The sequence below is a fragment of the Phascolarctos cinereus genome, unplaced genomic scaffold (genome assembly GCF_003287225.1).
Source record: "Phascolarctos cinereus isolate Bilbo 61053 unplaced genomic scaffold, phaCin_HiC Scaffold_726;HRSCAF=1367, whole genome shotgun sequence".
NCBI lineage: Eukaryota > Metazoa > Chordata > Mammalia > Diprotodontia > Phascolarctidae > Phascolarctos > Phascolarctos cinereus.
Genome location: NW_027556098.1, coordinates 101957324 through 101982476, shown reverse-complemented (window position 1 = coordinate 101982476; position 25153 = coordinate 101957324). Strand labels below are relative to the sequence as shown.

Sequence of the window (25153 nt, the reverse complement as noted above, 5' to 3'; positions counted from 1 at the left end):
ATGACTTGCCTATATTTGAACTACTAATAAATGTAGGAGGTGAAATTTGAATTCAGGTCTTTCAGGGTTCCCAAGTCAATTCTCTTCCCAACCTACCACAGTCTTTTCTATTGTAATCATTTGTGTATATTCCTCTACCCATCCCTGGACTGGAAAGTCCTGGAGAACAAGGACTATGTTGTTTATTATCAGCATGTCCTTAGCACCAAGCAAAGCGATTTTATTGTAAGTGCTGAATAAATGCCAGGGGGTATTTTTGGTGTTTTTTGGAAATTCCACTTATAAAAATTCTGAAGGACCCATGATGAAAAACGCTATCCACTTCCAGAGAAAGAACTGATGAAATCTGAATGCAGATTGAAGCATGCTGGGTTTTTTTTAACTTTTCTTTTTCTTTTTTTTTGGTTTGTGTTTTCTTTCACAACATGACTAATATGGAAATATTTGTGCATGAATGCACATGTGTAATTTTTATCAAATTGCTTGCCTTGTCAATGAAGGAGGAGGAGAAAATAAGGGGGAATTTAGAACTCAAAATTATAAAAAATGAAGGTTAAAATTGTTTTTACATGTAATTAGAAAAAGTAAAATATTAAAATTGAAGAAGAAATTCTACTTACAGGTGAAGGAACAAAATATTTTCCCAAGGTGACAGGAGATAAATGAAGTTTGGGTAAAAAAAAACCCAATAAGACAAAACAAGCATTTACTAAGCCCCTAGCATGTGCCATGCACTGTGCTCAGTGCTTTACAAATATAACTAACTTCATTTGATCTTCACAACAACCATAGGAAGTAGGTGCTATTATTACCCCTATTTTATAGTTGAGGAAACTGAGGCAGACCGAGGTTAAGTGACAGGGTCACCCAGCTAGTATGTGTCTATGGTCAGACTTGAACTTGAGTCTTCCTGACTTTAGACCCAGAACTCCATCTACTTCACTTCTTAGCCGTCTCTTATTATTTTTCAAAAAAGACAATATTTCACCTTGTAAGATAATATGAAAATGGGAATGGGGATTATAGCGGGTAGAACACTGATTTTTTATGCATAAGTGCCTCAGCTCCTATGTAGCTTCCCCTAGTAATACAATCCTTTTCTTCCAAAGTCCCTAGCAAAGTCTAGCAAAATAACAACAGTAGCAATATTTTTTCAGTATTCAAAGATTTACAAAGTGTTTTTTCTCTTGATCACATTATGAAGTACAGATGAGGAAACTGAGGTACAGAGAGATGACAGCTAGTGTGTGCCAGAGCTAGGTTTTAAAAATACTCCTTTGGGAATATCACATTGTCTCAATGCAATTGCCCATTCTGCCCATTTGGATTAGATTCTCAAGAAGGTTCTTTTCTGCCTTAAAAATCTTCTTTTCTTTTTCTCCTATGTCTTTATTTGTCATACCTTAGAGAAGGTCACAATTAGGGGCTATTGAAATATTGAGAAACTAGGACTTTTGCTAGTAAACTTTTTTGGGTCTCCATTAGTCCTCCAGGAAAGTGGAACGTCATTCCTATCCCTTCACGTAGGTCCCAGGTATGTTGAATATATTGGGTAAAGAAATGCCTGAGTTCCTCAAAAGCACATATAATTTCCAGAATTACATCATTATTATACTGCCTCCCCAGGGGTATTACTATTTCTGCCCTTCATAAGCACTTACATCTATTAGATGTGAATGATGAATGATCGTTCACATCCATCCCTTAACCAATGACGTTTCCAAAACACTTGGGCAATCGCATCAGTTTTGGACTGCAAGGGACCTCATAGTCTACCTTCCTGCCAAAGCATCATCTCAGATAATCTAGTACCTATTTCATATTTTTAAATTTCCCAGGAAAAACTCAAGAGTCTAGTCACAAGACCCTTGCAAAGAGGAAAACCTTCCTTTGGTTGAACTTTGAGGAAAAATAAACAATGCCACAGGGAGTAAGAAATAGGGACTAAATCTGTGATTTTTTTTTTTATTTTGGGTGAGGCAATCAGAGTTAAGGGAGTTGCCCAGGGTCACACAGATAATAAGTGTCAAGTGTCTGAGGCCAGATTTGAACTCAGGTCCTTCTGACTCTAAGACCAGAGCTCTATCCATTCCATCACCTAGCTGCCCCTATATCTGTAATTTTTATTGGTATAGGAAACTTCTAGATTTGGAACTCCTACCCATGTCAGTCTTCAAATTCTATTCATCTTCTTAAATTGCCTGGGGGCACTGAAAGTTTGGTTAAATGACTTGCGTAGGGTCACAGAACCAACATGTTTCAGAGGAAAATAGTTCTTCCTGACTCCAAGGCCAGGTCTTTATCTACTATGCCACCATGCCTTTATAGAAAGTCATTATGAGCCCAAAATTTCTAAAGACTTCTCCACATTCTTACCTGGAGTCAGCTATTTCAACTGATGCAAAATATCGACTCAGAGCTGGAGATGAACTGTATAGATTTGTGAGCTGTGGAGGGAAGAGAAATGTTGGATTATTTCCTCAACCTAAAATGCAAAACTATTTCTTCCCAAAGAAATTCTACTTTAGTCATGTATCCATGTATTTACAAATTTGTAAGCTAGGTGATACAGTGGACAGAGCAATGGATCTGAAATCAGGAAGATCCAAATTCAAATCCAGCCTCAGACACTTAGCTGTTTGACCCTGGGCAAGTCACTTAACCTTTCTCTGCTTTAGCTTCCTCATCTGTAAAAATAGGGATGATAATAATAGCTCTTACCTTTTACAAATCTTAAAGCACTATACAAATGCTAATATTGCTATTATTGTTATTCTACTATTATTGTTGTTATTGATATTATATAAGGTCAGAAAAAGATGTGACCCAAAAAGCAATTTTTAAAAAAATTTCATTTCCTACTGAATCCAATGGGATCAAATAATCAACCTGACATCCTTTATACAGCACAATGACATCTTATCAGAGTAGTCGTGTTGTTGATTAGAATTGAGAACATCCCATGACCGCAGGAAAAACAGAAATACAGAGATAGGGTGGAAAGTCACAAAAGGGTAGTGACACAGCTAACAAAAGACTTTAGTCTACCTCATTCTCCAGAACCTGAGTTACACTGCTTCTCTGGGGCCAGAAAAGGAGACAAGCCTTTGGATCAAATAATATTTTTTACTCTATTAGAAAAATTCCCTAAAATTTGAAGGAAAAGAACTGCATTATTTATATTTCCATCTTTTTTTTAGCACCAGAGCATTTTATAGATCACTACTTCAAAAAAAAAAGAAAAAAGAAAAAAACTGAGCTCAGTGTTTTTCAATACTTGCAGGCAAATCATTCATTCACATTTTATTTGGTCTAAATTTGCACTTAAGCCCATCCTGCTTGGTTCCTGGATCCAGCCTAAGCATTCCCTTAAACCTTAAACTTACTCTATGGCTATCCCCAAGTTTCTCCTGAATATTCTGCCTCTCAGACTTAAGTGGACCCATAGCCAAACCCTGGGAGCAATCATGATAAGACCAGCTTATGTTTATCTGGCCCTCTTAAGTACTTTCCTATACAGTCTGTCTCTTCTCTATCTCTATGAGGGACCAGGTTAGCTCCTAGACTTGCCCCAGCCTGCATCCATATCTCTGAGCTTTTCCTGGAATCATCATCCTAGATCCATAGAGGTACCTGTGGTTGAGATAGGGATAGCTGGATGAGATGGCCCTTATCACCACATGCTATAGATGCTCAGGGAGAACCTTGAAGAAACTACTTGGGGTGATAGAGCCCAAGGAGAAGAATCTGCCTCATACTCCATTCCCAGCCCAATACAGAATATACCAGGACGTTCCACTAACTTCCCAGAATAAGAGATCATCACAGTACCTGGAATTATTAAGGTCCTTTAGCTATCATATTTATAGCTGAAATCCAAGCATATTGGTTTCTTGGGAGGGGAGTAGTTGATAAACAGACATATAGGATAGGGGTAGGGTCTAGATGCATGATTTCACTGACCTAGGGAACTCCCAGATAAGGAAACTCTCTACCAATGAAGACTGGCAACTTTTCTGCAACTTATAGTGTTAGAAAGTTGCCCAGAACACCTAGACATTAAATGACTTGCCCAGGGTCACATAGCTAGTACACATGTCAGAGGCGGGTCTTGAACCCAGGTCTTCCTGGCTCTGAGGACAGCTCTCTAATACACAAGGCTAGTTCTCAAACATATACACATGTGTATGCAAATCAAACAAAACTCAGATACTAACTGAGAGTGTGAAGCAAGGAGAGTATTATTCACTCTGACTCAAAGGATAATTAGAAAACAACCCCAGGACTCTGGCTATCAGAGATTTCATCACCAGCTTTCCACTCAAGGCAGAAACAGGTTGGACTTTGCCTTAATACAGGGAGCACAAAGAAATGGTGGGGAAATTAAGTGGAACTAATTTTTTAATGTCTTATCTTTAAAATGGTGTACGTACCCGGTTGCATGTTTAGAATAGTGTCCAAAATGATATAAGAATCTTAGACCAAATCACTAATAGCAGAGGGAATAAAAACCTGGCAGGTAATTGGGAGAAAGTTAAGGAATATTGCATCTTGCAAAGCATATTAAACCATGAAGGAGGATACCTCCTATATTCCCCCCAAACTCCCATTAATCATCTGTCTCCAAGACTACCTAGACACTGGCATAAGAAGGGAAAGAAGGCAAATAATAATAATAATAATAACAATAATAATAATAATAATAATAATAATAATAATAATAATAATAAAAGCTCACTTAGAACTTTGCCCAAAGAGCTATAAAGCTGTGTATAACCTTTGACCCAGCGATACCAGTATGATTAGGTCTACATCCCAAGGAGGAAAGAAAGAAAGAAAGAAAGAAAGAAAGAGAGAGAGAGAGAGAGAGAGAGAGGGAGAGAGAGAGAGAGAGAGAAAGAAAGAAAGAAAGAAAGAAAGAAAGAAAGAAAGAAAGAAAGAAAGAAAGAAAGAAAGAAAGAAAGAAAGAAAGAAAGGAGGAAAGAAAGAAGGAAGAAAGAGAAAGAGGAAAAGAAGTAAAGAAAGAAAGAAAAAGGAAAAGAAAGAAACAAAAAAAGCTCTACATAGTTCTTTTTGTGGTAGCAAAGAATTGGAAATTGAGGGGATGTCCATCAATTGGGGAGTGGCTGAACAAGTTGTGGTATATGAATGTAATGGAATACTATTGTGGTGTAAGAAAGGATGAGCAGGATGCTCTCAAAGAAACCTGGAAGACCTTACAAAGCAAAGTGACCAGAACCAGGAGAAGAGTACCCACAATAACAGTAATATTGAACGACCTAGCTATTCTCAGCAATACAATGATCCAAGACAATTCTAAAGTACTTATGTTGAAAAATGCTATCCACCTCCAGAGAAAGAACTATGGAATCTGAATGCAGATTGAAGCAACCTTTTTTTAATTTTCTTTTTCTTTTTCTTTTTTTTTTGGGGGGGTCTGGGTTTTCTTTTGCAACGTGACTAATATGAAAATATGTTTTGCATGACTGCATATGTATAACCTATATCAAATTTCTAGCCTTTTCAATGAGGGAGAATAGGAAGGAGGGAGGGAGAGAATTTGAAACTCAAAAATTTTTTTAAATGAGTGTTAAAAATTGTTTTTACAAGTAATTGGGGAAAAAAAATTTTAAAGGAAAAAGCAGACATGGAATCATAGGTTAAAAGCTGAAAGGGACTTCAGAAGTCATCTAGTTCAACTTCCTTCATTTTACAGAAGAACAATGTGAGGCCCAGAGATGCAAAATAACTAGTCCAACATCACACAGCTAGTAAGTGGTAGGGCCAAGATTTGGTGCCCTCCACCCCCCACCCCGCCACCTCTGTCTTTGCCCCCTGACTCCAAATCTATAAAGCTTCCAACTCTACTGTTTTTACCTCTGAGGCTGGGTCTATAATGATTTCCCTAGATGTTCAGAAAAGTGAACAGGATCTAGTTCCCCTCTCTGCTCCTATTTCACTGTTGGGATGAAGAGACAAGTCTCTGGGTCTCAGATTTGTTTTCTTTTCCCATCTATAAACTAAGAATGATGATGAAACACCCCACCCATCATGCCCTTCACAGGGATGTGATGGTAATATGCCAGTTTTCTAGATCAGTGAGACAAGGTGTGACACATATTCATGTTTCTTTTGCCTTTAACCTGGAGGGTTATCAGTCCAGGGCAGGATTTTACTCTTAGAAGGTAAATACCATGGGTGTGTTTCCAGATTCAGTTCCTGCCTAGATTTTTTAGATAATACAAGCTTAAACTAAAGGAGTTAAGAATAGACAACACAAGGAGCATTTCATAGTAAAGACTATTAACAGAAAATATAAAATAATGAGAAAGAAAAACAAATTACTCAAAGACACAAATATTACTACAAAAGGAGCCGTGAAATGTCATCATTAGGAGCACAAGGGGGTTGGTCTATAGGGTAATCTAAAAGAAACCACCCTTTAAAGGAAGCCTCACATGGAGCCAAATGGAAGTCAAATGATAATTCAGTCTCACTACATTGCCAAATCCAGTCCAGTTTTTGTTTAATTTCTTAAATGACTATTCAGAAGTGGATAGTGGCCAAAACCATAGCTTCCAGGTAGACTCGATTCTCATAGAAGTGATGCATAAGGTACCTGATCCAATTCTGGAAATTCCTCAACTTAAGGGGACTAAATCGATATCTGTTTGAGTATTAGGTTAGATCAAGAGTGGGGAACCTTCGGCCTCCAGGCCACATGTGGCCCTCTAGGTCCTTAAGTGCGATCCTTTGACTGAATCTCAACTTTACAGAACAAATCCCCTTAATAAAAGGATTTGTTCTGTAAAACTTGGACTCAGTCAAAAGTTACATCCAACGACACAGAAAGCCCCCGAGGCCACAGGTTCCCTGTGAATGGGATGTCCCAGTGAAGACTTCTCAGTGTAATTAAGGTAATGAGTTCAGAAGGTAGTGTGAGAAATGAACTCTCAGAAGTGAAGGCTCCTCAAAGGGTCAAATAATTCTTGATTACTATTTTCAAAATCCTCCCCCACTCAGACCCTGGTTTTAAGCACTTAACAGAAAGAATAAGCCCTGCCCCACCCCCAACCTGAGCCCTTTGTCCTTGGCTTTGAATTTCTCGCCTTGAATGTAAGCCCCACCTCCTGGTTAAGGGGATAGGAAGAAACTCTGGAGCTTAGAATGTAAGCCCCACCTCCCGGTTAAGGGGATAGGAAGAAACTTTCAAGCTTACAATGTAAGCCCCACCTCCCAGTTAGAATGTAAGCCCACCCCCCAGTTAAGGGAGTAAGGGATAGTGGTGGGTGGAGACTTGTTTTCATGGTGGGCGGAGATTTGCTTTTATAAGGCGGGCCCTGTTAGGCGGTCTCTCTCTCCACATGTATCTGAGGAGCAGACAGCCATCTTGGGAGATTGTAATAAAGGTAACCTTTGCTTTCCACTTTGAGAAGTCTCTGAGTTTAATTTGGGTTGGGGTCGCTGTCCCACACACCTGCCTGTGGGTTAGATCAACAGATTAGAACTTCCAAATTATTATCAAGGAAGAAAGTAGTTGGATTGTAGAGTCTAAAATCCAATCGGCCCCCCACTGACCTCTGTGTAATTATAATAACCAAACCTGGCTCTAGAGAAGAGATAAGAAAATATACTTCCTCCTTTTTTCATAGAGGTGATGGTGGAGGGGGAAGGTTTATGGGTGGGAAAAATCACAAATATCATCAAACTCAGTTCCTATGTTATTTAATTTTACTGAACTGATTTTTTTTTCTTCTTTTGATCTTTAATTACAAGAGATGGCTTGCTGAGTAAGGAAGGGGAGGTGATATAAAAACAAAAGATATCAATACATTTTGTAAAAATCTGATTTCCCTCAGATGTTTAGACCTAGGCATTTTCTGGAATTGGTCCAGAAGTAGCAAGGGTTCTACGAGAACAAACTCTAGGCCAGTCCAATATCAGTCCCAATCCCAACCTACCAAGGCATCTGGCCAGTCTTGATGCATTTGTCTACAAGTCAATCACTATCATTCAGTATTCATCTAGTACTGAACAAAGGGGAGAGGAAAGAATGAAGAGAGATTATTGTGGGTGTTCATTACAATAATGACAAACATACTTAAATGGTATTTAAAAATCTATAAAAAGCACTTCCAAACTTTGATTTCTGCCAAATCAAAAGGAAACATGCAAGGCTAAAGCCAGTTTCAGAGTTACGCAGTTATGGAGCTGCTTCCTGTTAACTATTAACAACTAAATTACAGAGTATGAAAAGGTACAATTACCCTTTTACTGAGCTCATTAGATAATGTGTCCTCTTCAGCCATACACTCTTCTGGAATCTTCAGTGTGACCAAGAATGTTTTATTAGATGCTAATTCAAGTATTTCATTTTCATCCTCATCTATGTAGTTTGCTGAAATGGAAAAACAAAAAGAAAATCAAATCAAAATTGACATTGAAAATAAATTAAAAGAACCTGTATATTCTTATGGCTGTTGTGAAGAAGGAAGGTAAAGTACTGTGTTATGATGAAGGAACACTAAGCTAGGCCAGAGTTTGTATATAGAAAGGCTACCTAGAAACACAAGTAACAGAAATAGGCTTAAATCAAATGAATGACCCTAAAGGCCGCCAGGAAGGCTCACCTGTAAGTTCTCTTTGTAAATGTTAAGCCTTATCCATTTTGATTCTCAGATACCCCACACAACAGATTCTGGGATGAAAGGTATTAATTCAGCTTAGCTAATGGATGCCCACAGCACAGGCTGAATCAAAAAACTGTTCAAAGACATGGCAAAATCAGAGTAGAGTATCATAGGGCCAGGAGAGGAGAACCTGTATCTAAATGTTAAATGTCACTAAGATACTGGAGATATGAATTGGGCCAACCATTCTGAAAAATAATTCAGAACTTCACCCAAAAAGTCACTAAATTGTTCAAATCACTAAACTTTAAACAAGTGATACTACTAGTAGGCTTAGATTTTCCAAAAGATCAAATAAATAGGGAAATTAGGAAAAGACCTATATGTAAAAAACAAACAAGCAAACAAACAAACAAAAAAAGAAAACCCAAAACTTTTATATCAGCACTTTTTTGTTGCAGGAAAGAAATGGATGCCCATCAATGGGGGAATGATTGAGCAAACTAGGTTATAGGAATGTAATGGAATGTTACTGTGTCATATGAAAATAAAAGAGGTGGATTTAGAGAAACATGAGAAGATATCAGAGCAAAGTAAACTGAACCAGAAAAATAATTCACACAATAACTGCACTGTCAAGAAAAAATAGGGCAGCTAGCTTGGCACAGTGGATAGAGTGCCAGGTCTGGAGTCAGAAAGACTCATCTTCTTGAGTTCAAATCTGGCTCAGACACTTAGTAGCAGTGTGACCCCGGGCAACTATTTGCCTCAGTTCCTCATCTGTAAAATGATCTGGAGAAGGAAATGGCAAACCCGGTACCTCTGCCAAGAAAACCCCAAACAGGTTCATGAAGAGTCAGACACAACTGAAACAAGTTAACAACAAAGAAAAACAACTTTTAAAGATTTAAGAATTCGGATCAATTCAGTAAATCATCATGACTCTATAAGACTGATAATACATGAATCATACTTCCCACATGTTAACAGAGAAGTGATGGACTAAAAGTGCAGAATGAGACATACATTTTCTGACACAGCTAAGGTGTGGATCAGTTTTGCTGGAATATACTTATTTTTTACAAAAGAAGGCTTTTGGGTTTTTTCTGTGTTTTTGTTTTTTGTTGTTTCTTTTTTTGTGTTTTGCTTAGGGCAGCAGAGCTATGAGGGGAGAGGATAGTGATGGTGATTTAAAAAAAGAAAAAGAAAAGAAAGAAAAGAATCTTAATTAAATATTTGTAAATATATATAGTAGAGAAAGGAAAGTTCTGAAAGTGACAGGAACAGGCAGAATAGTATAGGAACTACAGTGGTAAATTTATTATGTACATAAAACAAGTTAGATATAATTCAGCCTCACAGTTTCATATGCAAAGCTCTTTTCTGTTGTTTGTATGTGGAAATGATCATATTTCTTAAAGGCTGTATATATTTATCATAAAAAAATTAATGTTATATGACTCACTTTTGTATCATTTGGGAGTCAGGATAAAGAAGTTACTTTGACCAACAAAATTAAAACTAGAATGTAGATGAAAGACTTTTATAAAATCTGTCCACTCCACTCCATCTCCCAACATACCTTTAAAAATGGAGAGGGTTGTTTGTTTGTTTGTTTTTAAACCAGTCTTTTCCTTGGACTGATACATGGAATTAGAATGTTGACAAAATACTTGCCAAACAGAAAAAAGACTTTGAACTTGGCCTCTGGCTCTGCAGTGTTTAGGAATTATATTCTTGTAGACAATGAGTTCTGTGTTTCTATTTATGTTCTAATGAGCTCTTGCTATTATCTAATTGTTTTTTAATCTGTTCAATTTAAAGGAAAAACAAACCTTAAATCTGGGAGCTGCCACTATGGTTGAATAACCAGTTATTCATCTTTAGCTCAACATTACCCTAGTGGAATAGGATACTATGGGGCACTGTCTCTTGGACAATGGGAAATAAATGGGTAATAGGAACTCAGCTTTTGCTTATAGGTGACCCCATGTAACAAAACCTAGCCATTAAACCTGGCAGTGAAGGCCTGAAGTGGCCATTAAAAAGGCAAGCTGCCCATAGTAGAATAAACCTCCGTGTAACAGAAATCTAGTAAAAAAAACCCCAAAAGAATATTTTATCTGTTCCTTAGGAAAATGGCAAATAGGAGACATAAAAAGGAAGAATGATAACTTTGTATCTTTCTTGAGTCACATTGCTCCTATAGGAAATGTAATGAACGTAGACTATGTGCAGGATTCTAATGGATTCCAAGGCAGTGTGATAGAATACACAGCATGCTGAACTTGGAGTCAGGAAGGCCTGTGTTCCAATCCCATCTCTGACCTTGGGCAACTTCATCTCTCTAAAACTCAATCTTCTGGGCATTAGACTCAAGGATACCTAAGGTCCTTTCCACTTCTAAGTCTACGAACCTTGAATGCTATGACTTCAAAGGTCAAATGCAAGCCCAAGGTTAAGGAGGAATCTCAAATAGGCCCTGATTACATGTCTTCTACACTGAGTGGACCACATTTATAGCACTTCATGCATTCATTCAGCAAATATTTATTAAATGTCTCCTATGTATTGGGAAATGTGCTAGACATCAGCACAAAGAATACAAGTTGGAAGACGTAATCCCTATCCTGTACGGACTCAAAATCTAGTAGACAAGATAGGCCACATGCACAAAAAGATGTTCAGTGCTAAGTGCCCAGAGAATGCTGTAATCAATAAATGCCACAGTAGTAAAGAGAAGAGGAAATGGGTGATTGGCAAAGATTTCATGGAGGAAAGGGAACCCCAGATAACAACAACAATAATGATGATGATGACAATGATAATAACAATAATAAAGCAGCTAGCATTTATATGGCACTTTAAGGCTTGCAAAGTACTTTACTTAAATTATCTCATTTGATAAGATGGACCTTAAAGGAAAGTTAGGCCTTAAACAAGCTGGGAGTAGAAAGGAGAGAGGGAGAAGGAATGGAGGGGAATGACATTCCAGAAAGGAGAAAGTTTGTGCAAAGGTATAAAGGCACTATTTCAAGACCAAAAAAAAAAAGACCAGTTTGTCTAAAGTAAGGATTCGTAGTGTCCTTAGTAGTGAGAAGTAGTAGTAATGGGAAATAAGATTAAAGACTTAGGTAGGGGCCAGACCAAGTAGTTTATCCTCTAGGCAATGAGGAAGTGCTAACAATTCATGAGCAGCAGGGTAAAATGTGCCAAGTGAAAATTACCTGGCAGGGGCATGTAGAATCCATTGAAAGGGGGGAAAGATTAGAGGTAGAGATAGATGCCATTTTGGAGTCCATTGCAAAAGTACAAACATGAGGTAATGAGAATCTCAACTAGTGTGCAGCAGAAATGGAAAAATAAGAATGGACATGATGAACCTTGCCAAGGAAGGAATGACAGGACTTGGCAACTGGCAGAATGTGGAGATGCTTAAAGAGGAGCCAAGGAAGATAAGAATGATGGCACCATGGACAGAAATTTAGAGACAGCAATTTTTAGAGTTGGAAGGAAGCTTGGAGATCGTCTGGTCCAATGCTTTCATTTTGTAGATGAAACTAAGATCTCAAGAAGTTAGAGGATTTATCCATGGTCACTCAGCTGAGATCAGAACCCAGGTCTCCATATTTAATGAGAGGGAAGGGTGGGGAATGGAAGAAGCCTAGGTTTGGGAGGAAAAAATGATGAATTTGGTTTTATACATGTTCATCTTTAAATGGTGATGGGAGTTCAAAGCTCAGATGTTTAGCAGACACTTGGAGATTGGGAACTAAAGTGCTTGGGAGCTAGATATATCTATATGGATACTATCTGTAGAGAGGTGTTAGTTGAAGGTGTAAGCATAGATGACATTTATGAGGAAGATAAGAGTGAAAAGAGCTGAGGAATGAGTCCAAAAGAAGACCAATGTTCTTGGTAGGTCGTGTCCTATGGAGGAAACAACATTGGATCTGGAGTTAGAGGATCCAAGTTCAAATCTAGCCTCTGATGCTTACCATGGGTGACCATATAAGATCCAGGATTCATATAGTACTATACGATCTCCTTTGATCCTAACAATAACAACAACAAAATTTAAGAAACCAAACTCTGAGGGATAAATGTTGCTATTATCCCCCATTTACAGATGAAGAAACTGAGGCTGAGTGAGGTTAAATGACTTGTCCAAGGTCATGATGCTAGACGGTATTGAACAAAGTATAAACTTCTTCACCTAACATTCAAAGCCTTCCCTTATCTAGTTCCAACATTACTTTCCAGGCTTATCTCACATGGCTCTTCTTCACATTCTATATAATACCTATAAACTTAATGTTGGTGCTGGTTTTGTGTATAGTCCCTTTTTTCTGTTCTTCCATGTCTTTATAAATGCTTATTTTATTTGGTATTTGTTAAAATCAGAATTTTTAAAAATGATTATAAAAGTGACCACCTGCTATCTCTTATTTTTATCCTGCTCTCTCCCATCTCTGCCTTGCTCATGCCAATCCCCATGATTGGCAGGACTCACTCCATCACCACAGAGACACATAAAATATATATTGAAATCTTTCATCTCCTGGGATGACATATTTAGAGTTGGAAGGAACTCCAGAGACAATATATACCTAACTCCTTATTTTACAAATGAGGAAACTGAGACCCAAAGATAACATTAGTTATCCAAGGTTCATCAAGGCTCAACTCAGGTAAGTTTTTAGCTGGAATTGTGTTTTATTTATACTTGTACTTACATATTTATAATTATATATATATATATATATGTATGTGTGTGTGTGTATGTATGTATATATGCATATATACATATATGTGTATGTGTTTTTTATCTGTCCCAAAAGCAGTTTTAATGTTAAAATTACACTAAGACTTTTGGGACACCCTGTATTCAAACTAGTAATACAGTTATTTGAATATATCTTATGTCTTCCACTATAATAATAAGATTTTTCAGGACAAAAACTGTGTCTTGTTGCATCTTTATATCCATAGTATCAGTGTGTCCAGTATATGACAGATGTTTCATAAATGTTTGCTGAATTTGATTTATAAAACTGTTGAAAGTGGCTGGGCACGATGGCACATGACTGCTACTATAGAGGCTGACACTGGTAGATCCCCTAGGCTCAGGAGTTCTGAGCCACAATAGGGTTAAGACAATCAAGTATCCACATATATCCAGCATTAAAGACTGGAGGACCACCAGATTGCCCAAGGAGGGGAAACTGGGTCAAAGCTCCCATGATGATCAGCAGTGAGATCAGGCCCATAAGTAGTTCCAGCACTTCCAGGATGGCTGAGCTTAGGAGAGCCAAGGAGACCGGAAAGAGACTATGTTCTCCCCTCAGTGCCTCACACATTGCCCTATACAGCAGGTGTTCGATAAATGTTTGTTGAAGAAAGGAAGGAAGGAAAGAAGGAGGGAGGGAGGGAAGGAAAAAAGGAGGGAAGAAAGGAAAGAAGGGAGGGAAAGAAGAGAGGGAGAGAAGGAAGGAAGGAAGGAAGGAAGGAAGGAAGGAAGGAAGGAAGGAAGGAAGGAAGGAAGGAAGGGAGAGAGGGAGGAAGGAATGGAGTAGTGAGAGGGGGGATAACTGGTAGGATGGTAGAACATGGTCCAAGAGAAGTTGGGGTAAGGATTAGCCTTGGAAAGGAGACCCAGCTTCCTGCAATAGAAGGGAAAGAAGAAAGTTGCATAATATTATTGGATGGAGAGGATGAGTAAAAATCATTACTCATTTATATAGCACTAAGATTTACAAAGGCCCTCAGAGGAAGATAACCTGATTCCCTTAGGTAATGTGATAGGCATGACTACAGAAACATCTACAATATGTGAGGCATTGTGCTGGGGGCTATGGAAGCAACAAAGATATATAGGACCTGGTCCCTGTTATCCAACATCTTAGCAATTTGGCATCAACCTCTGCCAACAGATTTTTCCCATGAGTCACCTTATACTAAGAACTTTAGACTTGTGAAACTTGTCTGTCTACTAATAAAGTGTGATGTCATAAGCTATCTTCTGAGACTCACTCCCTCTTCAGAAAGAAAACAGATCTATTTCTCATAGTATCACTTAAACGCGTCATAGAAAATAAAATCCCCAAACCATTCTTTGGGGTGAGGAAGGAAGCAAAGGTTGGGACATGTGACATCATCAAATCATTTTTATTCAACATCTGCCTACACTTTGAATTATATAGTGTTAATTCTCTGCAGTGATATGATCGATTCTATCCCTTATATAGACTGGGGAGGATTTATTTTGAGGCAATAAAACAATTGTCTCTTACATAAAGTAGAGATATGCTACACAGATGTTTCTCTAAATAGACTGAACATTCAACCATATGAAAATAAATGGATCTTCAAAACAAGAGGCCAGTGAGACTTTGCAGGCACCATTCCAAGACTACTATGTTTCCTCTCTTTATTTTCTCATGCTTTATAGGAGTATCTGACAGAAGAGAAGCAAGTGCCTCACATCTCTGCCTACTCCAATTTATCCTCTACATGCTCCAAAGTAAGTTTCCTAAAGCACAAATCTGACCATATTATTCCTATCATTTCCTCACTCAGTTAACTCCAGTGGCTCCCTATTACTTCTAGGATTAAAAAACAAAACAAAACAAAACCAACTACTCTGTTTGACATTTAAGGCTTTGCAGAATTGCCCCCTTCTTATCTTTCTAGTCTTCTTACATAGGATATTCCAAAAATCCTGGTACAGTTTTTTGTTGTTGTTGTTTTGTTTTTTGGTGAGGCAATTGGGGTTAAGTGACTTGCCCAGAGTCACACAGTTAGTAAATGTCATGTGGCTGAGGCTGGATTTGAACTCAAGTCCTCCGGACTCCAGAGCTGGTGCTCTATCCACTGTGCCACCTAGCTGCCCCTTGGTACAGTTTTAACTTCAAACTTCAATTGCTGAAAACTACACTAAGACTTTTGGAACACTCTGCACATTACTCACCTCCACATGCTCTTGGGTCCAGCTATACTAGCCTACATGCCATTCTTCATACATGGAGCTCTTCCTAAACCTCTATGCTGTTGCACCCTCTCGGTGATGCCTAGGAATGCTCTTCTTCCTCACGTCCAGTATCTTAGAATTCCCTACCTTCCTTCAAGACTTAGCTCACAGGGAATCTTCTGCAGAAGGTCTTTCCCAGTTCCCCAACTACTAAATACCTTCCCCTCTAGGATACAAAGTATATATGCAGGCATGTGTTATTCAGTGTTTGGCAACCATCTCTCAAAAGGGGGGGAAGTGTGTGAGTGAGAGTGTATGTGTGTGTGTGTGTGTGTGTGTATGTGTGTACACAACACACTTTTAAGTTTAAACAGCATTGCTAACATTTTCTCCATCACTTTTTTCAGGCTAGACAATCAATAAAACAATAAATCAAGTCCTGATTTCTAGCAGTGATTTTTGAGGTGTAAATCATTGCACTGAAAATGTAAAGACTGGCTGTCTAGATTCAGTGCATCCCTATCTATTTGGATCTTGTTTACTTACATAGGCATACATAGACTCTCCCATTAGAATGCAGGGTCCTTGAGGGCAGGGACTGTTTTTGCTTTTTCTTTGTACTCCTAGCACTTAGCATGATACCTAATACAAAATAAAGAGGACCAATGACATCAGCATGGTGATGTATTGACTTGCAAGTGAGTTGGATTTAAATGAGGCAGAACAGTGCAGACATCAGACTCGCTCTCTCCTCTGGAGTCATTGGAGTCCAGTGGCAAGATATAAGTCAAGATGACTGGAGATGGGGTCAGAATGCAGTGGAAGACCTTGGTCTTTTTAAACTAAGGTCTTTCCCAGGTCTCAGTTTGTCTGAGGCAACACCCATTCAGTGATTGAAGGCTAGGTTAGAATTGAGACAAAAGATGGCCTCGTTTGCTTTCCCAAAAGAAACAACAATCTGGGAGGAGAAGACCCTTAGAGATTCTGGCCTGAACAGAAAACAATTGCTATTTGACTCACTCTGAGACATCCAAAGAGTAAGCAAGTGAGGCTTGGGCTGGGACCTATTATTGGCCAATTAGGGAGAGCCAGAGTGATTTGGATTTAAAGCCATGGTAGTAGCTCCATTTGAATTACAATGGGCTCTTTCAAAGCCTTTTTTTTTTTCCAGAGCTGTAGTTCACCTACAGGAGGCAAAACAGTACATAGTAAACACTTTTTTAAAAAAATGCTGATTGATTGATTGAAATGCATCATGATTCCTAGGGAACGTCAGTGATTCTTAGGAAATCACAACACTTATTTTGAGTTGGAATAGAACTCAGCAACCATCCAACCATCCAACCAGCTTTACCATAACATGCCTAACCAGTAGCTAGCTACCTAGCTTCAGCTTGAAGATTCCTGGAAGGGGGATCCCATTCTAGGTACATCCCATTCTACTTTCAGACAGCTTCAATTGTTAGGAGGTTTTTCCTGAAATCAAGCCAAAATTTGCCTTTCTGCAACTTTTGTTCATTCCTCTAGCTCTGACCTCTGGGGCTAAACATAACAAATTAGATCATCTTCCTCATGAGGACCCTTTGAATGTCTGAAAACAGCTATTAGATCCCTAAGGAAAAACAGAATGTTTTTGTTACTCTCTCCAAAAAGTCTTTATTCCTTTCTACATTGATATTAAATTGATTAATGATTTAATATGTATTTATTCATCCTTCTTGTCTTTTTAATTCCTTGGTTTTTATAGTTTTGAAGTTTTCAAAATGGTTTCACCTATTACATAATCTTAACCTCTCAACCACCCTGTGAAGAAGGCAGGACAGATGTTATCATCCCGATTGTACAGATGAGGAAATAATTTCAGAAAGCTTAAGTGACATTTTCCAGGTTACACAAAGGTTGCAACAGGAGAATTTCTAACTCTTTCTCTGGTGCTCAAATAAATCAATCGCTCAAACGTATTCTCCATGATGATGCCAAGTCCCTAATTTCCTTTCTCCCCACTGTTCCCTCCCCATGGCATACTTTGCTTTGTTCTTCATTTTAAAATTTTATTTCCAGTTCTAAATTCTCTTCTTTCCTCTAGTCCCTTCCCCACCTATTGAGAACAGAAGAAATACCATACCCACTATACAAATGAAATCATGTAAAACATATTTTCACAAAAAAAATAGAAAGAAAAATAAAGTGGAAAAATTGTGCTTCAATCTTCATTCACAGTTCATCAGTTACCTCTCTAGAGATGGATAACGTTTTTCACAGTCGTTTGGATTTGTTGTGGGTTATTATGTTGATCAATGTTGCTAAGTCTTTCATAGCTGGTCATCATTACAATATTGCTATTACCATATATGCATTCGCCTAGTTCTACTCACTTCATTTTGCATTAATTCATATAAGTCTTTCCAAGTTTTTCCTGAAACCGATCCCTTTGCCATTTCTCACAGCACAATAGTATTCCATGAATATTCATGTACTATATCTTGTTCAATCATCCTCCATTTGACAGGTATCCTTTCACTTTCCCATTTCTTTGTCACCATAGAAAGAGCTGCTATAAATATTTTTGTATATATGAGTCCTTTTCCTTTTTTTTTTTTATCTCTTTGGGGGTAAAAACCTAGTTGTGGTATTTCTATGTCAAAAGCTATACATGAGCTCACGAATACACATACACATAGTGTGTGTATGGATATAGATACATCTCTACACATATATGAATCAAATTATCTTTTTTTTAAGATTCTTACCTTCATGGATAATCACGCTTATAAAAATTACTAGAATGAGGCCTATGAAGATAGAAACAATTGCCATCCACAGTTTATACTTCCCCTTTACAGGTTCATTACAGAATTTCCAGGGTTTTTGTCGTCTAGCCTAGAAAACAGAAGGGCATTATCAGCTAAGATTGAAGTAAACTTTTAAGAGTCTTCCAAAAATGTACCTATCTGCAAAAATGTTTATCAGACTTTCCCATAGTTTACACTTACCTAACAGAAAATTTTCACACATAGAATTTACATACTGCAGAATAAACTTATCTCTGATGAAGAGTACCAGGAGCCATAAGCACCATGCCAATACTAGGATTACCACCATCTCTCAGGCTCTTTATCCTTTGGGGATCATTCTTGCAGCCAAAGTCATAACTACAGCTAGGTAACCTGTGCTTTACCCTAGGACCCTGAAATATTGAGAGTACACAAATGTATACCAAGTGAGCTCCCTAACTCAACCTGCTGATAACTTGGGATCTTCAATCTTCCCCAACATGGATGTGTCGGGATACATGTCTCCCCACCTCCACCAGTTGATTTGAGGATACATTTAGTATTTCTTGCTTTGGGTACCAGTGTTGTTAGTTATGATTCTGCCGTAATCAAGAATGGAAAATGTTGGAGGACAGCAGCAACTTTAGGCTTGAACTATTTCCCTTGACTGAAAAACCCTCTCTTCTCTCCTGACTATCCAAATTCTATCTAAACTTCAAGGCTCAGCTCAAATTCCACCACCTTAAGGGCACATCCTTAACCACTCAGTCCTAAGAAAGCATCCCTTCTGAATTCCTACATCACAGAGCTGACTAGCTGTCCCCCACCTCTTTGAAGGTAGACTGTAGGCCATATTTCTTTGTATTCTTGCCTCACCTTCTCCTGAAGCCTAATGGAGTAGACATTTAATATTTCTTGACTCTTTAATAGAATATCAGAGGACCACCCCACCAGTGGCCTCTAAAATCCCTCTACAAGAAACTATCCACTGAGTTTACCTCATCTTGGCCTTTAGTCCCGAAGTGTAGCCTGAAGTATCATAAGGAATAAGAATGCTGGAACAGGGGACTAGAGTGGAATGGACACAGGGAAACTCTTCTGTACTAAGAATACTCCTTGGAGGTTAGTGTTATACCCCTGCTGTATAGGATTGCATAGAGGTCCTGTCATAGAAATCATTTTCTGAAGACATAAAGTGGTAGATTAGGTACATAATACACAATAGTAAATGACCATAGTAACCCAGTGTTTGGTAAGCCCTAAGAGCCAAGCTCTTGGGACAAGAACTCACTATTTCCCAAAAAGTTCCGGGAAAACTGGAAAACAGTATGGAAGAAAGTAGGTATAGACCAACATCTCATACAGTGTACCAAGATAAGGTCAAAATGGGTACGTGATTTAGACGTAAATGGTGATACCATAAGAAAATTAGGGGAGCTTGGAATAACTTACCTGTCAGATCTATGGAGAAGGAAAGAATTTATAACCAAACAAGATAGAGAGTATTACAAGATGTAAAATTTATATTTTTGATTATATTAAATCTAAAGGTTTTTGTACAAACAAAACCAATGTAATCATGATTAGAAGGAAAGCAGAAAGCCAGGGAAAATTTTTTCATATCAACTGTCTCCAATAAAGGCCTCATTTCTCAAATATATAGAGTCAAATTTATAAGAGTATAAGTCTGTCCCCAAATGACAAAGTGTCAAATGCTATAATCAGGCAGTTTTCAGATGAAGAAATCAAAGCTTTATATAGTCATATGAAAAATGCTCTAAATCACTATCGACTGGAGAAATGCAAATTAAAACAACTCTTGAGGTATCACCTCACACCTATCAGATTGGCTAATATGACAGAAAAGGAAAATGATAAATGTTAGAGGGTATGTCAGAAAATTGGGACACTATTGCTCTGTTGGTGGAGTTGTGAACTAATCCAACCACTCTAAAAAGCAATTTTGAACTATGCTCACAGGGCTATAAAACCATGAATACTCTTTGATTCAGAAATACTGCTACTAGGTTTATATTCCAAAGAGATCAAAAAAAGGGAAAAGGACTTATTTGTATAATATTTATAACGGCTCTTTTTGTGGTGGCAAAAAAAAATGGAAATTAAAGGTATGTCCATCAATTGGGGAATGACTGAACAAGTTGTGGTATATGATTGTAAATGAACACTATTGTGCTATAAGAAATGACAAAGGGAATGGTTTCAGGAAAAACCTGAAAAGACATGAACTGATACAGAGTGAAGTAAGCAGAGCCAGAAGAACATTGTATATAGTAACATCAACATTGTAAGATGATCAACTGCGAATGACTTGGCTATTCTCAGCAACACAAAAATCCAAGACAATTCCAAAGAACTCAATGGTGAAAAATGCTATCCACTTCCAGAGAAAGAACTGATGGAGTCTGAATGCAGATGGAAGCATACTATTTTTCACTTTCTTTATTTTTTTTGTGGATTTTTTTTGGTCTGTGCTTTCTTCCGCAACATGACTAATATAGAAATATGATTTGCATGATTGCACACATATGACCAATATCAAATTGCTTACCATCACAGAGAGGGGAGAGGGGAGGGTGGGAAAAAATTTGGAACTCAAAATTTAAAAAAAAAATGAATGCTAAAAATTGTTTTTATATATTTGGGAAAAATATTATTCAAAAAAAGAAATCACCTTCTAGATCAACACTACCTAAAACTATGGACAATTTGCTAGACAAGAGACCTCTCATAGTGGAAATTTTTGTGCCTGAGCCCTCATATCTTGTAGAATACATAGGAAGTCAGAATCTCAGATGTGGGAAGATGTTATTATTTTTCATACTTTAATAAGAAAGGCCTGGGGTCATTAAAATCAGAATAGACCCATAAGATCTTGGGCCGGGGAAGACCAAGATATTGAAGGTTATTTAGTTCATTTCTTTGATTCCAAATAATAACATACCTTCATTCTCTCAAGTACAGAAGAACCTCTATATATCTCTTTCAATTCTCCTGCAGAAATAACTAAGGGATTCACAAGTGTAGAACATTACACATCAAGTCAGATGTGTTTAGAAGTATCACCTGGTTTTGCTGATTTTTTTCCCTTCCTCTTTTTTCTTAAAAAAATATTTTACAAGAGATGGTTCTCTGTGAGGAAAGCAAAGAAGGAGGGAGATAGGTAGAAATCTAGGAGATATTAAAAATGTTAACAATAAAATTTATTTTTAATTGAAGAGTTTGTCTGGTTTTAAAGACATTCACTTAATAATTTCTGTTAGAAACCTTATTTTCTTTTGTCTTATTTTGTTTTACCTTGGTTTCTTTGATTGGGTTAGAGGCATAGCAGCTAGGTAGTATAGTGGATAGAGTGCTGAGCCTAAAGTCAGGAAGGCTCATATTATGAGCTCAAATTGGGCCTCAGACGCTTATTAGTGTGTGACCCTGGGAAAGTCAAAGTCAAACCCTGTTTGTTTCAGTTCCTTATCTGTAAAATGAGCTGGAGAAGGAAATGGTAAACCACTTCGGTATCTTTGCCAAGAACCCTAAATGATTTCACAAAGAGTCAAACATGAGTGAAAGGACACAGCAACAGATGTATGGACCTCAGATTTAATCAGTATAGGGAATTTCCATCGTGGAAACTCCCTTCACCAATATATGTCTATACTCCTGGCTAAATTAGTTTTAGACAGTTGCTAAGGGCACTAATGACTTGCCTAGAAATATATGACTAATATATGTCAGAGGTGGTACTTCAATCTGGGTCTTTTTGTAACTCTTACCAGACCTTACCCTTACCAACAGTAACTCTTCCTTATATTCAACTTAAATCCCTGATAATATAGCTTAAATTGTATGTTGCCCTCAGTTGTAACAGAGAAGAGCTGATAACTTGCTTTAATTTCATGATATTTTCAAATCTAGGAAGGTTTATTATTCAGTCTTTAAAGCCTTCACTTAACTAAATAAGCCTGTTGCTATTATTTTCAATTCTCTTTAAGTCACTCAACCTCTCTCTCCACACTGGAGATTGCACAGTCCTGGAACATGCAGAGGAGAAATAGCACTTCCTTCTTCCCTCTCACCCGGACTTTTTCTGTCTTAGCTTGCATTCTAAGCCAATGCAGTGGCCACAAGATGGTTTCCATTTTATTGGATTGAGGTGATGAGAAACAAGAAACCCTCCACCAAACTCACAAACTTTCAAAGTATTTCCCTCTACAAATTTGTGTAGACGTGTAGACTGGGTGTGCACCCTGTTGCTGGGAGAGTCATGTTTTATCATCTTGTCCTCTGAATGCCCCACAAAAGCCTTTAGTTAGACTCAAGTCTCAGAGAGCCCTGGATAGTCTAACAAAGGCTGACTAGGGAGGTAGGATTACCTTTTGGCTCAAACAAGCTATCCTGTTCTGTATGTACCACCTCAGGAGCAGACATTAAATGAGTGAGAGTTTCCTGACACATAGGAAAATATCTTCATTTCCACGTCAATCTTTCCGGGTTTCAACTGATTAGCCACTTCATTTCTTGTCCCCAGTATACAGTATTGTCTCCAGGTTTGACTCACTCTCTCAAGTTCTCCATCTCCTTCCCAACCATTTCTCTAGCCCTGGAGAAACCTCTACCCTAAGGTCCATTCTCCTGATTGGTGACTTCCTAGCCCAGACCACCATTTCATGAAGGGTACTAGCCATGGTCACATCACTCCTGGCTTGACTGTCTCTGGACTTCTCTACCTCTTCCCCATCCACCTTGCCTCCTCTGAGGTTCCCTCCTACCTACCATAGCTCCTCCCCCCTTCCAGCTCTGTTTATATGCTGTCTTTCCCCATTGGAATGTAAATCCTCTGAGGGTAGAGATTATCTTGTTTGCTTGTATCTATATCCCAGAACATACCATAGTGTCTGGCACAGACTAAGCATTTAATAAATGCTCTATCTATTCATTGATAAATCTATCTATAAATTTACAAATTCTGACATTTATGTGATGTGTGACTGTGACATTATATGATGATTTTTTAATATCAAAGACATTAGAATATCTATTTAAAAATGAATGCAGAACAGAGGGTTTTATTTCAGAGGATTTGGAATTAAGTGTATGTAAGGTGAGTTTTTGTTATTCTTTGAGTCTTCTTTCCCAGGATCCATAGCCATAATAATCCCTAGTTTCCAGTTGTTAGATATGAGTTTTCAAGATCATGGTTGAAAACAGTTTTTACTGCACAGTCGTGGTAGATATAGGGATGAAGTAATGTAAAATTGTGAGGCTGTTGGTGGCAATATGCCTTCTTTGTCTGTTGCCCTATAAAGCAAGTGGGCACTGGTCAGTGAGTGGGGACACCCTTAGGACTGAGTGCACAAGCTGGAATGCCGTGAGTGCCTTGATCTGTCCACATCAAGGATTGGGAGGGGGAATCTGTATGTTTGCCTCAACTGGCTCCATGGAGGCTTGAGGGGATTTAGGAGAGTGCACAAATGGTGCTGGTCTCGATTGACCCCATTGAGACAGAGGGGTTGTTGCCCCCCCCTTCATGCTGGCCCCTGCAAGAAGGGTTGCTAGGGAATGCTGTAGGAATTGGTGCTAGCATTATCAGCAAACTCCCTTTAAGAAGACTAGACTAGACTAAAGTAAGTTTATTTAACCCCTTATTATGACTCCATTCCTGTCTTCCTGTCTGACCAGATCAAAAGCAAACCTGCTAGTGAGAGAGGTGCTAGAAGCCTTCCTGTGTCTCCTACCTAAGAAATGGCATGGTGGGTGTGTTTACATGTCCAACAGTTTGATACAACTAGTCTAGATGAGAGAAAATAAGGGCCAAGATGATTATGGCATGGTTAGGGAACAGATTAATGCTAGAGATGTCATGATAAAATCAAGAAGAAATTGTAATTAAATGGATATTTGTCTGAGAGTGGAAAGGGATAAAAAATTAAATAAAAATTACAGTAACATTAGGCATACAGATGAACAGGAGAATAGTTGATGGTACCCTCAATAGGGTGAAGAAAATTTGGAAAATGAATGGGTTAGCAAAGAAGTTGAGTTGAGTTTTAGACATGTTGAGGCTGAGGTATCAATAGGAAACTGAAATGGAAGTCTCTAGGAGGAATGTTCAAATGTAAAACTGGGATTCAGACGAGAGATCAGGGCTAGCTACACACACACACACACACACACACACACACACACACACACACATACACGCACACACACACACACACATACATCGATTATGGAAAGATACTCACAAGAGCAGATGAGTAGAGAGAAGAGAGCCCTGGATGGAACTGTGGAATAGGAACGAGGTAATAATTTAAAAAAGGAGATACTGAAAAGGAGTGGTCAGACAGATGGGAAAACTAGAACAGAACAATGCAACAGAAAAAATAAAGGATGGAATAGAGCAGATGACAAAGTCAAAAAACTGCAGAAAGTTCAAGAAGATAAGAGTTGAGAAAAGACTGCCAGATTTGATAATTAGGGCAGTGAGGTGGAGTCATGAAGACTCATCTTCCTGAGTTTGATCCAGCCTGACACACTAGCTGTGTAACCCGTGGGCAAGTCACTTTAACTCTGCCTCAGTTTCCTCATCTGTAAAATGAGCTGGCAAAGGAAATGACAAACCACCCCAGTATCTCTGCAAAGAAAACCCCAAATGGGGTCACAAAGAGTTAGACAGGACTGCAAAATGATTGAATAATAACAATAAACTGAGAGAACCATATCAATAGCATGGTGGAGTCTGAAGCCAGGTTGCTTGAATATTGTCA

The 25153-nt window shown here is 38.2% G+C and overlaps 1 protein-coding gene across 2 annotated transcripts in view; it reads right to left on the bottom strand.

The window, feature by feature from the left end:
* The window catches only part of CUNH3orf52 (chromosome unknown C3orf52 homolog), a 41943-nt gene that overhangs the window by 10843 nt on the left and 5947 nt on the right, over nucleotides 1–25153 (bottom strand). For both annotated transcript variants that reach the window (XM_021007105.2, XM_021007106.2), the window contains exons 2-4: nucleotides 18351–18480; nucleotides 8268–8398; nucleotides 2377–2447 (exon numbers count right to left, since the gene is read on the bottom strand). In XM_021007105.2, coding sequence (XP_020862764.1) covers nucleotides 2377–2447; nucleotides 8268–8398; nucleotides 18351–18480 — 332 coding nt within the window. The remainder of the gene's footprint in view (nucleotides 1–2376; nucleotides 2448–8267; nucleotides 8399–18350; nucleotides 18481–25153) is intronic.